The sequence below is a fragment of the Salvelinus fontinalis genome, unplaced genomic scaffold (genome assembly GCF_029448725.1).
Source record: "Salvelinus fontinalis isolate EN_2023a unplaced genomic scaffold, ASM2944872v1 scaffold_1427, whole genome shotgun sequence".
Taxonomy (NCBI): Eukaryota; Metazoa; Chordata; class Actinopteri; order Salmoniformes; family Salmonidae; genus Salvelinus; species Salvelinus fontinalis.
Genome location: NW_026601636.1, coordinates 20478 through 35464, shown reverse-complemented (window position 1 = coordinate 35464; position 14987 = coordinate 20478). Strand labels below are relative to the sequence as shown.

The following is a 14987-nucleotide window of genomic DNA, read 5'->3' as shown; positions in this document are numbered from 1 at the left end:
GCTCATTCATCCCCCTCCTCTCCCCTGTAACTATTCCCCAGGTCGTTGCTGCAAATGAGAACGTGTTCTCAGTCAACTTACCTGGTAAAATAACGGTAAAATAAATAAAAAAATAAAATAAAAAAAGATGTTTAATTCTGTCTCAATCTCCTTTATTCAAACAGTTGCATAACACAACGATACGTATCGCTACACAAAACAGCACTACAATACACTACACTACGCAACACAAATTGCCTCAGTCATACAATTTGTCCCTCCTGCACATTGTATTACCATAAATAGTCAAAAACAGAAAAAGGCAAAGCCCTGTGCAACAAAATCTATAAATATACATTTTAAAAATATGGCTTTTAGCTGACTCTTTTCTCCAAGCGACTTACATTTTTTTAATAGAATCAAACCCACAACACACCATGCTCTACCAACTGAGTGGGTGTGTGTGTGTGTGTGTGTGTGTGTGTGTGTGTGTGTGTGTGTGTGTGTGTGTGTGTGTGTGTGTGTGTGTGTGTGTGTGTGTGTGTGTGTGTGTGTGTGTGTGTGTGTGTGTGTGTGTGTGTGTGTGTGTGTGTGTGTGTGTGAGAGAGAGTTTGTAATGTAGTAAGTACTAAGTAGTGTGTAACTGTCTTCATGCAGGGCTCTCTCAGTTGGTGAGAACACAGCAGGTTGTCACAGCAACCCTGGGAGAAGATGCAGTCTTAACCTGTGAGCTCATGACACCCAAAGATGTGCGGGAAGTCACCTGGGAAAAAATGACAACAGAGATGAATGAAAATGTAGCCATCTACAGCAAACGCGGTCCCGATGTCAACGTACGTTTTAAGGGGAAAGTGGAGTTTGAAGATGAGGGACTGCAGAACTGCTCTATCATCATCAGAGGAGTGTCAAGAGGAGACGAGTCCTGCTACAGGTGTCTGTTTAACGCCTATCCAGATGGAGCTATCAGCGGAAGGACCTGCCTCCAAGTTAATGGTAAAATGTTATTGCATAATGTAATGAGTAGGTGTTGACATCATCAATGAACCTCAACATGTAATTTATTTGATTTCCCACATTAGATACCTGCTTTATGACTCATGTGCTGTTCACTGTGAACTGTGTCTGTTGTTGTCCTATAGAGCTGTATAGACCCTCACTCGTCATCACACAAACCAACAACAGTCACACCACTCTGTCCTGTTCTGCTACTGGACGACCTGCTCCTATAGTAACCTGGGACGAAACAGAAATTCTAGAAAATTCTACAATGGTCAATGTCACCCATCTCAATGGAACTGTCACTGTCACCATAACTTCTATGCTGGCAGCATTCAGTCTACCTGACAAAGACACCAGGGTTGGCTGCATGGTGTCACTGTTCTCTGGAGGTGTCACCAAGAACGTATCCATGGTTATTCCAGCTAGAAATCAAGCTCAATTTGCTGGTTAGAACTGGTTCAGTACATGCCTACAGTAACAATCAACATGCTGGTGTCGATCTGAAGTACTGTCTCTGTGTGTTCTGTGCTAGGTCTACCTGAGATCACTGATGGTGACAGGATCAGTGGTAAGTCATTAATATAATGACCACAACTAATCTCTGACACTCTTATCTGTGAATTGTATCGTTCTCATCTTGTCATCTTTCACAGTTAAACCAACAAGGATTGGTGCAGTGATGGGTTCACTGTGTTTCATTGCTGTGTGCTGTGGAGCTGCTGTGGCACTGTGCTGCAAACAGAGAAATACAACGAGAAGGTAAGTTTTACTGTTCAGATGACAAAGATAAATTACAGTATTACTTTGACATTGATTGTCAAACTTACTAAATCAATCTTTAGCCAAAATCCCACAGTCCATGACAGAGAACAGGAAGAACTATCAACACTCAACCATCAACATGATGACCCTGAAATCCACAGGTCTAATAAGACACACATTCTAATTAACAGTAGGGTTTGTGATTTCAAGTAGACAGTGTTTGTTATTACTGTAGGTGAGGAATAGAGTAGAAAACAGTGAATTGTTTTGCCACGGTACGACTCTCTGGTAGTGGCCTGGGACCGCACAGAACACAATGCTTTGGAAAAGTCTACCATGGTCAATGTCACCCATCCAAATGAACTGTCACAACTACTGCAACAGTGTCCTGTCTACCTTACAAAGACACCAAGGTTAAGTGTGTGGTGCCTTCTGGTGGTGCCACTAAGGAGGTTTCTATGGTGATTCCAGTCAGTGATCAAGTCTCATTGGCTGGTGAGAGGCCATGGTTTGTAAATACATACACAATCATGACCATGTTCACATGTGTTTATACTGTATGTGTGTGTGTTTATTCTTAGTGGGCTAGCTCAATCTCAAGTCTCCAATATCTGGATCAGTGGTAACTCAGTGATTCTTATTGTTATATTGCCAAGACATAGTCAACAGATTGACTTATTGTTATAGTCAACCTATTTACTTGCCTTCTTATGCTTTGCCTGTGAATCATACCATTGTACTGGTCACTTTCAATATATTTCATCCACAGGTGCAGTGATTGGTTCATTCTGTCTCTATGTATGAAAATAAATTACGCAAACTTACCCTCCATAAACCCTGAATCTTTAGCTGGGTGATTGAAGATCGGGTCTTTATTCAGATACAATATCTGAGAGAAAGTACAGTTTTATTATGATCTTGATTGTCAAACTTCCATGTGTTTTTCCCTAAAAGCATTAATGCTGTTGTGGTGGAATATGTGCTGTACCTTCCAGTGGAATATGTGCTGTACCTTCCAGTGGAATGTGTGCTGTACCTTCCAGTGGAATATGTGCTGTACTTTCCAGTGGAATATGTGCTGTACCTTCCAGTGGAATATGTGCTGTACCTTCCAGTGGAATATGTGCTGTACCTTCCAGTGGAATATGTGCTGTACTTTCCAGTGGAATATGTGCTGTACTTTCCAGTGGAATATGTGCTGTACCTTCCAGTGGAATATGTGCTGTACCTTCCAGTGGAATATGTGCTGTACCTTCCAGTGGAATATGTGCTGTACTTTCCAGTGGAATATGTGCTGTACTTTTCAGTGGAATATGGGATTTGACTGCTTTCAGATTACTTTATCAAAAGTTATCTTTTTTGATGCACAGAGCCTGATAACCCTGAAATCAGAAGGACTATCGTAACTAGATTCATTATGATTATATTACTTAAATGTTGTGTATTTGGACAAAATATCATATTTGAACGTTTTTGTCTGTTTCAAAAACAATCGATTTGCACATATTCATTTGGAAGGTTGTGCTGCAAATTCCAACATTTCATCAAACTATGTTTCACAGTGGTTCCAAGGTTCCACAATGACTGTAAGCCCATTGGCAGGTTTTGTATTAAACCGTTATGGGAGACTGTAGAGACACAATATTCGCCACAAAGATCTCTGAATTGACCAAAATGAAATGTGACAATTCTTCTTTGTTTTTTCTTAGAAACTACTGAGCATGGTGTTGGTTGAACAGGAGCGGCACTACTTCAAGTCTGAGGCAGAGTTACTGCACAATGTCTGCTCTGGCACTCAGCTTACCTACTTATCTGTATATAAATATGTATCTGTCTGTCTGTCAGTCTGTCATGCTTTCTATGTCTCTGTCTCTCAGTCTATCAGGCTTTCTCTGTCTGTCTCTGTCTGTACTTTGAGTTTCAAGTTAACATTTCTACAAGTTGAGCATAGGCTTTGACATCAAGCTGGTTTTATAGAAAGTAGACAAACTCAAGATAACATCAGAAGAACCATCCATATCATGAACAATGTAGACAATGAAAATACAGTGACATTGAAGAGCTCCATTCTGGTTTAGCCTCCACATGGATGAAGCATTTGAGTCTGAAACTTGAACTTCCCCTATAGAAAGAATTTAGTTTAGAAAGAATTTGACTTCAACAACGAATCAAGGAGGATCATTCAAACACTTTATTCATAGAAAATACAAGGTTGTTATAGTTTTCGCTTTATCAAGTTACTTTGTGTATAAGAGTCAAATAAAATACTTCAAATGTTTTATTATCTATTATTACTAAGCGTGTAGGGCAGCTGTAACACAGAGCAACTGACTTGGAAATGTGCTGATCCTGTTAGGTAGGTGTGTGTGTGTGTGTGTGTGTGTGTGTGTGTGTGTGTGTGTGTGTGTGTGTGTGTGTGTGTGTGTGTGTGTGTGTGTGTGTGTGTGTGTGTGTGTGTGTGTGTGTGTGTGTGTGTGTTTGTGTGTGTGTGTGTGTGTGTGTGTTTGTGTGTGTGTGTGTGTGTGTGTGTGTGTGTGTGTGTGTGTGTGTGTGTGTGTGTGTGTGTGTGTGTGTGTGTGCGGGGGTGCGTGCGTGTGTGAGAGAGAGAGAGGGGGTATTTGATCTCCTCTGTGTCGTTACTCTAACTCTGAAAATATTATGAAATGTTATACTGGCACCAGTTTCTGTTTCTCTTGCAGTTTGAGGTGCCTTGGCCTGGTGCAGAGATGATGTCCCCTGGAACGCCTGAGCCCCTCACCACACCTAGTGACGTTGTTTGGACAGGAACTACTACGGCAGGTAGCCTAGCGGTTAGAGCGTTGGGACAGTAACCAAAAGGTCGCTAGTTTGAACTTGAGCAAGGCAGTTAACCCTAATTGCTCCAGGGTCACCGTTGATAGTGGCAGACCCTGACCGGTGTCTCAGGGGATTGGGGATATGGGTCGCGTTGATAGTGGCAGACCCTGACCGGTGTCTCAGGGGATTGGGGATATGGGTCGTGTTGATAGTGGCAGACCCTGACCGGTGTCTCAGGGGATTGGGGATATGGGTCGCGTTGATAGTGACAAACCCTGACCGGTGTCTCAGGGGATTGGGGATATGGGTCGCGTTGATAGTGGCAGACCCTGACCGGTGTCTCAGGGGGAGGTGGGATATGGGTCGCGTTGATAGTGGCAGACCCTGACCGGTGTCTCAGGGGGAGGTGGGATATGGGTCACGTTGATAGTGGCAGACCCTGACCGGTGTCTCAGGGGATTGGGGATATGGGTCGCGTTGATAGTGACAAACCCTGACCGGTGTCTCAGGGGATTGGGGATATGGGTCACGTTGATAGTGGCAGACCCTGACCGGTGTCTCAGGGGGAGGTGGGATATGGGTCACGTTGATAGTGGCAGACCCTGACCGGTGTCTCAGGGGGAGGTGGGATATGGGTCACGTTGATAGTGGCAGACCCTGACCGGTGTCTCAGGGGGAGGTGGGATATGGGTCGCGTTGATAGTGGCAGACCCTGACCGGTGTCTCAGGGGGAGGTGGGATATGGGTCACGTTGATAGTGGCAGACCCTGACCGGTGTCTCAGGGGGAGGTGGGATATGGGTCGCGTTGATAGTGGCAGACCCTGACCGGTGTCTCAGGGGGAGGTGGGATATGGGTCACGTTGATAGTGGCAGACCCTGACCGGTGTCTCAGGGGGAGGTGGGATATGGGTCACGTTGATAGTGGCAGACCCTGACCGGTGTCTCAGGGGATTGGGGATATGGGTCGTGTTGATAGTGGCAGACCCTGACCGGTGTCTCAGGGGGAGGTGGGATATGAAAAAAACAACACATTTCCAATTCAGACATGCTTATAATACAAACTGTGTGAAATAGGACGAATATAAGCACCCACCTAATTATTATTAATCACTACACCTTGGGTCATCTCTGTAAATCAGTGATAACACATTTCAAATATTTTCCATGTTATTTATTTAAATGTTTTTATTTTGTATTTATGTATTTATTAATTGTGGGAGGTGTCACACTTCATCGTCTATTGACGCTTCCAGTTGAGCATGGAAAGCAGCTGCAGTATAGAAAGCTTACATCCAGCAGATTACACCATGTTCTAAAACATTTGCGAGTTCCTGCGGTGGATGAGGTAAGCATTGTATCTAATGTCATGTTGGTTTTCATCCTCGTGGTTTTCTGAGGTACTTGGGCTGCGTCTACACATGCACCCCCATTCTGATCCTTTGCCCAATCTAAAGACCAATTCATTAAAAAAATATATCTGAATTGGCCTGCCTGTGTAAATGCTGCCTTATTGCAGCCCAATTCAGATCTTTTCACAGTTATTTGCATATATGATACCTATCTGTTATTTTCCCTAATGTGTAAACAGCAAAAAAACACATTGAATCTGATCTTTTGATTTCCTATTTATAACACCTCCATATGTGGAACAGAATCCTGATACAAACCCCATCCTCCATATGCGACCTCTGTCTGAACACTAAGATTTTTTACCATGACCACCACCCCAAAATGTAAAGGAACAGTGACAGGAAATGAGAATTGAATTTGTGTGCTACTTCTGAGTGTGAATGCTGAAATCTGATATGGGTCAGAAAAAAAGATTGGATATAGAAAGGAAATCAGATTTGGGGTCTTGTGTAAACACAGTCATATAACTTCAGAGGAAGCGCTATTTGCTGCATCTCAGCTGTGATATTTGTAACTTCTGACTGTTCTACAACACACCATACCTCTAGTCAGCTGCTTATCAGAACCTTGAATGGTCAAATCAGATGTGGTAGAACTGGGCTGGAGAAAAAAGCCTGCACAACCATTTTGGCCATCCCTGATTTATATGTACAAAAGTTCCTATGTCTGCTGATTTGGCTGTAAATTATGTATTTTTGATAATTCACTTTTGCTGACAGGTACAGTATTTTAGTACTAGGAGTGTCTTCAGTAAACTTTAAAGTAACTTACAAAGTTTATGTTGAAGATTTTTGTATTTTCCAGGAGCTTGCTCGATTGTCTTGTTAAAAGAGATCAGGGAATAATTTTCCAGTTTATCCCATATTGGCTTAAATGGGTTTCTGGTTTTTCGCTTCCCTCTGGAAAATCAGCTGTTAGTATTTCACAGTAATATTGAATAAATACTAATAACTACTTTATTTCTCTTTCCATTTGTCATTATTGTGTACTTTTACTTCAGATAGATGACACACCTTATTAACAGCTTTTTGCATGTGGAAATGTTGTGTAATGTAAATAGGGCTTTTGATGTAAAAACCATGGAAATTAAACACAAAGACAATGTTTTAAATGAGATCAAAATCTGACAGACAGGAAATTCTAATGAGTACCACGGTCCACTTCACCCATACACTTCCAAGATTTTCCAGCAGTCAGCTTTTTTTGTACCCATCCTTCGCTTTAAACAGGTGAAGGATCTTAATTTGAGCCAGTTTGCTACAGTAGGAACATAATCCTGCAGCAACAGGAAATATGGATTATAATTAATGGACATTTTTTGTAGGGGTTGATACATTTTTCGTTAGGGCAAATCCAGTCTGACATTTTAAAGTGGAAATTACTAACTTTAGAAGCTTTTTTAAACCTAAAATACACACGTTTGCATGTCCTGCTATGCAGGAAATTCACATTCACTTTTCCCTACATAACTTCTATACTTAGGTATTCACATCCACAACATGTACATCCAATGCACCATATGTATCTTCAACGGTTCTCTAGCCTCCCAGAGACTATGGTACAGTGTTCCCAGACCCCATAGACAATTCCCAGGAATGCTATAGACCGCTACCTCCTATACATATAAAACAACACCCGTGCTCAATAACAACACGTGCTATTATTAGTAGTCCAAGACAACGATGGGAGATGGTGGACGGAACCCTTAGATAATATATAGATAAAAAAACTCAGCTCACACTTCCCTTCACATTCACACTGGAGCTAGTCCCCTGACAGCTCTCATTCACTCAGTACGTTATAGCTACATTTTTCTCTGTTAATATCCACATTTCTATCAGTTTAATATACAAATTTTAAGCAATCGTCTTATTATCCAAATTCTAATCAGCTTAACACCCAAATTTCAATCAAACAACTTATTATCCAAATTTAAATCAGCTTAACACAACTTTCACATCCACATTCACTTAGTACTATTACCAAACACACTCGGTAATCTCCCTTATTACCCCATGTGCATCTTCAACGATTCTCCTGTCGTTAATTCCTATGCATCGTCACTATACATATAGAATAGCACGTAGTGCACATTATGCTATTCTCTACCAGTGGCTGCAGACCACGTCGACACTTCTCTTATAAATGCCTACAGACAGCTGTCAGTGGGGCATGGTACCACTACTTGCTCTAGTTCTCTCTTTAAGACTAGCTCTAGCCTTCTTCCATGTCATATGTATCTTCAACTGTTCCTCTATAGTCGCCATAGTCTCTGCAGAAACTATAGTCTTGTGTATCTATAGTATCTCAGTGTCTATAGTCTCAATAGTCTATGCAGTCCATAATCTACAGTATCTATACTCTCTACAGTACCTAAAGTCTCTCGTATCTATAGTCTCTCAGTGTCTATAGTCTCAGTAGTTTATATAATCATAAATGCTATGGTCTCTACAGTCTTGTGTATCCATGGTCTCTATAGTCTCTATAGTCTTGGTGCTTCCCATACATATAGAATAGCACCTTGTTCCCACCTAACCCAGTCCCCTGACAGCTCTCATTCACTCTTAGTATCAAAATGTCAATATCTTATTATCCTAATATCCACATTACAACCCTCTTATTATCCCAAATGTAAATCCTTTGTTGAACTCAACTTATGCTTATTATCCAAATTTCAATCTCACTAATATCTTCTTACTCACACAATTCTCACATTCACCTTGTGCTATTACTTAAGGCAAGTGGTACCCTCCTACTCTTCTTCTACGTCTTTATGTTTAGTTTCAGTTTTTTTATAATTATTATATATATTTTTTAATTGCCTTAGTGAAGTCATTCGCCGCCCCTCAATTGTTCGCAGATGATGTGTCTCAACCTGGGCAGCTCACAGTAAGGGTCTGGTCGGTTCCTCGTCCTCTTTTGGTCAGACGGGAACTTCCCTCACGCTTCATAAAATGCGGCACCAGTTTTACTCGCAGACCCCCACTGGAAAGCTAAGCAGGCAGAATCAATTATCCTCTCTGCTTGTCTCCAGTCATGTAAAATGACTTAGAATTCCATGAAATGCGTTTATAGAAAGCTATACATGTTCACCCCTACCCTTGTCCACGGTGTTCTGCAAATCCACAACCTTCTGGCTACTTTGCCATGTAACAATTACAAAACGAAGAACAGTTTCTAAAACGGCATATCTAAGGCTCTGGTCTGTCCTAGGAGTGAGGGTAAACAGTAGGCATGTTCTCTGCTATCCGTTTTTTTTTCAAGCATTCAGGGAGGGTCGGGTAAAAATCTATTAAACTGAAAAGAGGGCCATCCATTTCCATTACAGAGAGATATGATTTTCTGGGCCTCCCGGGCGGCGCAGTGGTCTAGGGCACTGCATCGCAGTGCTAACTGCGCCACCAGAGTCTCTGGGTTCGCGCCCAGGCTCTGTCGCAGCCGGCCGCGACCGGGAGGTCCGTGGGGCGACGCACAATTGGCATAGCGTCGTCCGGGGTAGGGAGGGTTTGGCCGGTAGGGATATCCTTGTCTCATCGCGCTCCAGCGACTCCTGTGGCGGGCCGGGCGCAGTGCGCGCCAGCCAAGGGGGCCAGGTACACGGTGTTTCCTCCGACACATTGGTGCGGCTGGCTTCCGGGTTGGAGGCGCACTGTGTTAAGAAGCAGTACGGCTGGTTGGGTTGTGCTTTGGAGGACGCATGGCTTTCGACCTTCGTCTCTCCCGAGCCCGTACGGGAGTTGTAGCGATGAGACAAGGTAGTAATTACTAGCGATTGGATACCACGAAGAAAATTGGGGTGAAAAAGGGGATAAAAAAAAAAAGAAGAGATATGATTTTCTCCAGGTATCTCTTATTATAAATACCTTACAGTCCCCAAAAAATATCCACCCAAACGAATGGTGAAAACTGATTCTCACACCATCTCTATCTGATACATGTTGTGTCTACTAGCTCATTCCCACAGAAAACTGCAGAGGGAAGCAGTACCACCCAGTCAACCATCAGGGCAAACCCAAGGTCATCTTAATATCTTTACAGTAGAAGCTAACAAAACACACCAAACTGACAAGGTGTACACTGATCAGTAAAGTAAAGAGAGGCTAACATTCTATAATGCTCCCTTTCCTCTGCACATTTCACTCACAGTGAGAAACAATAGGATCCAAATCACAGTTACCACTTACTTTATGACATGAGAATTAAGTGATGGAGTGACTTTAATCTTAGCTGGTCTGAGAGAACTGATGAGGCTTTTCTTCTGTATGTAAATGTTGGTGTCTTTTTAAGTTGCTCTGTTGAGAGAAACTCTTCCCACATTCAGCGCACGAGTAAGGCTTCTCTCCTGTGTGTGTTCTCTGGTGAACTGTTAGCTCAGATGATGTTGTGAAGCGTTTTCCACAGTCAGAGCAGAAGTAAGGCTTTTCTCCTGTGTGTGTTCTCTGGTGAACTGTTAGCTCAGATGATGTTCTGAAGAGTTTTTCACAGTCAGAGCAGGAGTAAGGCTTTTCTCCTGTGTGTATACGTTGATGTTTCTTTAAGCTGCTATGTTGAGATTTTTTTTCTCCCACAGTCAGAGCAGGAGTAAGGCTTCTCTCCTGTGTGTATACACGTTGGTGTTTCTTTAAGCTGCTGTGTTGAGAGAAACTTTGCTCACAGTCAGAGCAGGTGTAAGGCTTCTCTCCTGTATGTATTCGCTGGTGACTATCTAACTCATTCAATTGGGGAAAACTCTTTTTACAGTCTGAGCAGGAGTAAGGCTTTTCTCCCGTATGTAAACGTTGGTGTCTTTTTAAGTTACTCTGTTGAGAGAAACTCTTCCCACAGTCAGAGCAGAAGTAAGGCTTCTCTCTTGTGTGTGTTCTCTGGTGAACTGTTAGCTCAGATAAGGCTGTGAAGCATTTTCCACAGTCAGAGCAAGAGTAAGGCTTCTCTCCTCTGTGCATTCTCTGATGAACGTTCAGATCACCTGATGTTGTGAAGCTCTTCCCACAGTCAGTGCAGGAATACCGATTCTCTCCTGTGTGTATTTTCAGGTGTATTTTTAGCTTTGATAGAATTGGGAAAATCTCCTCACAATGTGGGCAGTGGTGAGACCTCTTAGCTCTGTGATCTTCCTGCTGTTGCTTTCTGGATGTAGAGAATGTCTCAACAGGGTCTCCTGTGTGAACAACATCAGAAAAAAAGTCAAGTTTGTGTGATATACGCCGAGGGTACAACACATTATGACACCTGCTCTTTCCATGACATAGACGGACCAGGTGAAAGCTGTGATCCCTTATTGATGTCACTTGTTAAATCCAATGTAAAATCATCAGTGTAGATAAATGGGAGGAGACAGATTAACTGAAATATCACATTTGAATAAGTACACAAACCCTTAACTCAGTACTTTGTTGAAGCACCTTTGGCAGCGATTACAGCCTCGAGTTTTCTTGGGTATGATGCTACAAGCTTGGCACACCAGTATTTTAGGAGTGTCTCCCATTCTTCTCTGCAGATCCTCTCAAGCTCTGTCAGGTTGGATGGAGAGCGTCGCCGCACAGCTATTTTCAGGTCTCTCCAGAGATGTTCGATTGGGTTCAAGTCCAGGCTCTGGCTGGGCTACTCAAGGACATTCAGGGAATTGTCAAAGACAAGACTTCAATCTTGGTTTCATCAGACCAGAGAATCTTGTTTCGCATGGTCTGAGAGTCTTAGGTGCCTTTTGGCAAACTCCAAGCCGGATTTCATGTGCCTTTTACTGAGAAGTGGCTTTGGTTTTCGCTCTGACATACATTGTCAACTGTGGGACCTTATATAGAAACAATGCATCTGAGCTCAATTTAGAGTCTCAGAGCAAAGGGTCTGAATACTTATGTAAATAAGGTATTTCTGTTTTTATGTTTAATAAATTAGCATAAATGTCTAAAAACCTGTTTTTTTTCGCATTGTAGTTGTGGGTTATTGTGTGCAGATTGATGAGGATTTTTATTTATTTAATTAAAAAAATTCTCCTGTATTATTATTTCATTTAACCTTTGTTTAACTAGGCAAGTCAGTTAAGAACAAATTCTTATTTACAATGACGGCCTACACCGGCCAAACCCGGACGAAGCTGAGTCAATTGTGCGCTTGCCCATAGTCCCTATGTGACTCCCAATCACGGCCGGTTGTGATACAGCCTGGATTCGAACTATGGTATCTGTAGTGACGCCTCAAGCACTGAGATGCAGTGCCTTAGACCTCTGCACCACTCGGGAGCCCAAAAGTCTCATAGCAAAGAATAAGGCTGTAACGTAACAAAATGTGTAAAAAGTCAAGGGGTCTGAATACTTTCTGAATGGACTGTATAGACACATCTTGTGTGTTTTAATCAAATCAACTATATGCACTGAGCTTGTCTGATAGTTTAAGTGCACTGTTTGATGAAATAATTAAGACACACAAATGACTAGAGGGAGTTCGACCTCAATTGATTTGATTGTGCCGGGCTGGGCTCAGATTTTTAATATATTTTATTGACAGTGATTGACTGTGTGACTAGCACCCGTTGTCTCACTCTCCTCCCTGCTGTACCGACCACCACAGAACATCAACAGTGTTTATCACGCTGTCCGTGTTGCTGAAGCGGCAACATAATTACACCCATTTCTGACTGAAAAGTTCTGTTACCGAAATCCCTCATTTGTTTAGGAAAAACATTCCCTATTCCCTCAACCCTTGCTCTATTTATCTGACACATGTATGCATCGCATGCACATGACCAATAGGGCCTAACCTATAACATATCATAATCACATCAATAAATTGGTTATAACAAACTCAGAACACCATAACAGCAAAATTGATGCAGAGGACGTGACAAACTCGAAACAGGAGAATGTTTACTGGTTGCACAGGAGGTAAAGGGGAAGTCAGATGTATGGAAGTCATGTGACTAGTTGTGGAAAATACTGGAGATCAAGACAAAGAAGGTAAGGAGTAAACGCTGTGGGCCAAACAGGTGCTGTTAGATTACAATATAATTTTTTCTGACCGTTTGGAGCAATCTCCGAAATGGAACGGTTTATTTATTGTTTACGCTAATTATTCAAGTGTTGCTTTTTTATTTTATTTTAAAACTAAAATGCTTGATTCCATTTCAAATCATGAAAGACAGGTCTGCTGTGTGATGACATGAACGACCACTGCCTTGCTAAAGCAGCATACCACCCTGCACACCACTGCTGGCTTGCTTCTGAAGCTAAGCAGGGTTGGTCCTGGTCAGTCCCTGGATGGGAGACCAGATGCTGCTGGAAGTGGTGTTGGAGGGCCAGTAGGAGGCACTCTTTCCTCTGGTCTAAAAAAATATCCCAATGCCCCAGAGCAGTGATTGGGGACACTGCCCTGTGTAGGGTGCCGTCTTTCGGATGGGACGTTAAGCGGGTGTCCTGATTCTCTGAGGTCATTAAAGATCCCATGGCACTTATCGTAAGAGTAGGGGTGTTAACCCCGGTGTCCTGGCTAAATTCCCAATCTGGCCCTCAAACCATCATGGTCACCTAATAATCCCCAGTTTACAATTGGCTCATTCATCCCCCTCCTCTCCCCTGTAACTATTCCCCAGGTCGTTGCTGCAAATGAGAACGTGTTCTCAGTCAACTTACCTGGTAAAATAATGGTAAAATAAAAATAAAAATAAATAAAAAAGAAGCTGAGGGTAAAGGTGATGGACTGGCCAAGCATGTCTCCAGACCTAAACCCTATTGAGCATCTGTGGGGCATCCTCAAACGGAAGGTGGAGGAGTGCAAGGTCTCTAACATCAACCAGCTCCATGATGTCGTCATGGAGGAGTGGAAGAGGACTCCAGTGGCAACCTGTGAAACTCTGGTGAACTCCATGTCCAAGAGGGTTAAGGCAGTGCTGGAAAATGATGGTGGCCACACAAAATATTGACACTTTGGGCCCAATTTGGACATTTTCACTTAGGGGTGTACTCACTTTTGTTGCCAGCGGTTTAGACATTAATGGCTGTGTGTTGAGTTATTTTAAGGGGACAGCAAATTTACACTGTTATACAAGCTGTACACTCACTACTTCACATTGTAGCAAAGTGTCATTTCTTCAGTGTTGTCACATGAAAAGATATACTCAAATATTTACAAAAATGTGAGGGGTGTACTCACTTTTGTGATATACTGTATATCATTAAACAAAAGTTGCTTAGGGAGAGATTTAAATGTACACCATTGTTACCCGGCGGAAAATGGGGGAGGGTTTAGTATTTTTTAAATTAAATTCAGGGGAGGGTCATGTCATTTGTAATCAATTAAATGTCTCATTGCTCAGGGTTTGAGAATTAGTTGCATATTATAGTATCTCATGATGCCCCTCATCCCTGATTCTCTGCTGGGTCCACAATATCAAGCTAAGTTCTGAACGAACAGAGTAGAAACGCAGACAACTAGTAAAAGCACAAACCAGCTTTATTCAACCCACTGGATGCTTCAGCTGCAAATACAACATACAAGTCACACAAGCATATATTTATACCTTCCAACTAGGTGGAGTCACCACTCACCACTTCCAAGATAAACAATCAGTCTCTGTTCCTCTTACTTATAACATTGTCATGGCCCTGCCTGAGTCCAGAGCAGCGTGAGAGGAAAGGTGTGTGAGATAGGACTGTGGTTAGTGTTGTTGGGATGGACCCCTGCTGCCCTCCTCCCAGAGGTTTCTTCTCCAACTGTTGTCCTCATCTGGATGTTGAGTTCCACCTCTCTCCTAGTTCCACAGAAACTAACCTGACTTATCATGAACTGAGACGAGCCTGTTGCTCTTAACCTCCATCCTAAGAAATACTAATACACAGCAAGAACAAAGCATGTCTGGACAGACACCTTCTGTATTCGCCTCACAGTAACTTTCCTATACAAAGTTCAATAAAGTAGTTAGAATCCAACATGATCCATAGCCTATACTACAGGCAGAGGCTGCACCAAGACCATGCACGGAGAAGCACAGTGCAAAGTTATATTTCTAAGAAAATGGACTTCCTTCCCTAGTTTTTGCGCTGCTGGG

At 42.5% G+C, this 14987-nt stretch overlaps 2 protein-coding genes across 2 annotated transcripts in view; one reads left to right on the top strand and one right to left on the bottom strand.

The window, feature by feature from the left end:
* Positions 1–611: 611 nt before the first annotated feature.
* LOC129849295 (OX-2 membrane glycoprotein-like) lies at positions 612–6906 on the top strand (the record flags this gene model as incomplete). The annotated part of the gene is made up of 5 exons (XM_055916228.1): positions 612–972; positions 1119–1424; positions 1511–1546; positions 1632–1737; positions 3450–6906. Coding segments are annotated over 5 exons (819 nt in total), but the record flags the coding sequence as incomplete, so codon positions are not given.
* LOC129849296 (gastrula zinc finger protein XlCGF17.1-like) overlaps positions 6796–14987 on the bottom strand; it is a 24075-nt gene continuing 15883 nt past the window's right edge. Inside the window, exon 2 of the mRNA XM_055916229.1 lies at positions 6796–11105. Within this exon, the coding sequence (XP_055772204.1) occupies positions 10171–11105 (935 nt within the window). The 3' untranslated portion in view covers positions 6796–10170. The remainder of the gene's footprint in view (positions 11106–14987) is intronic.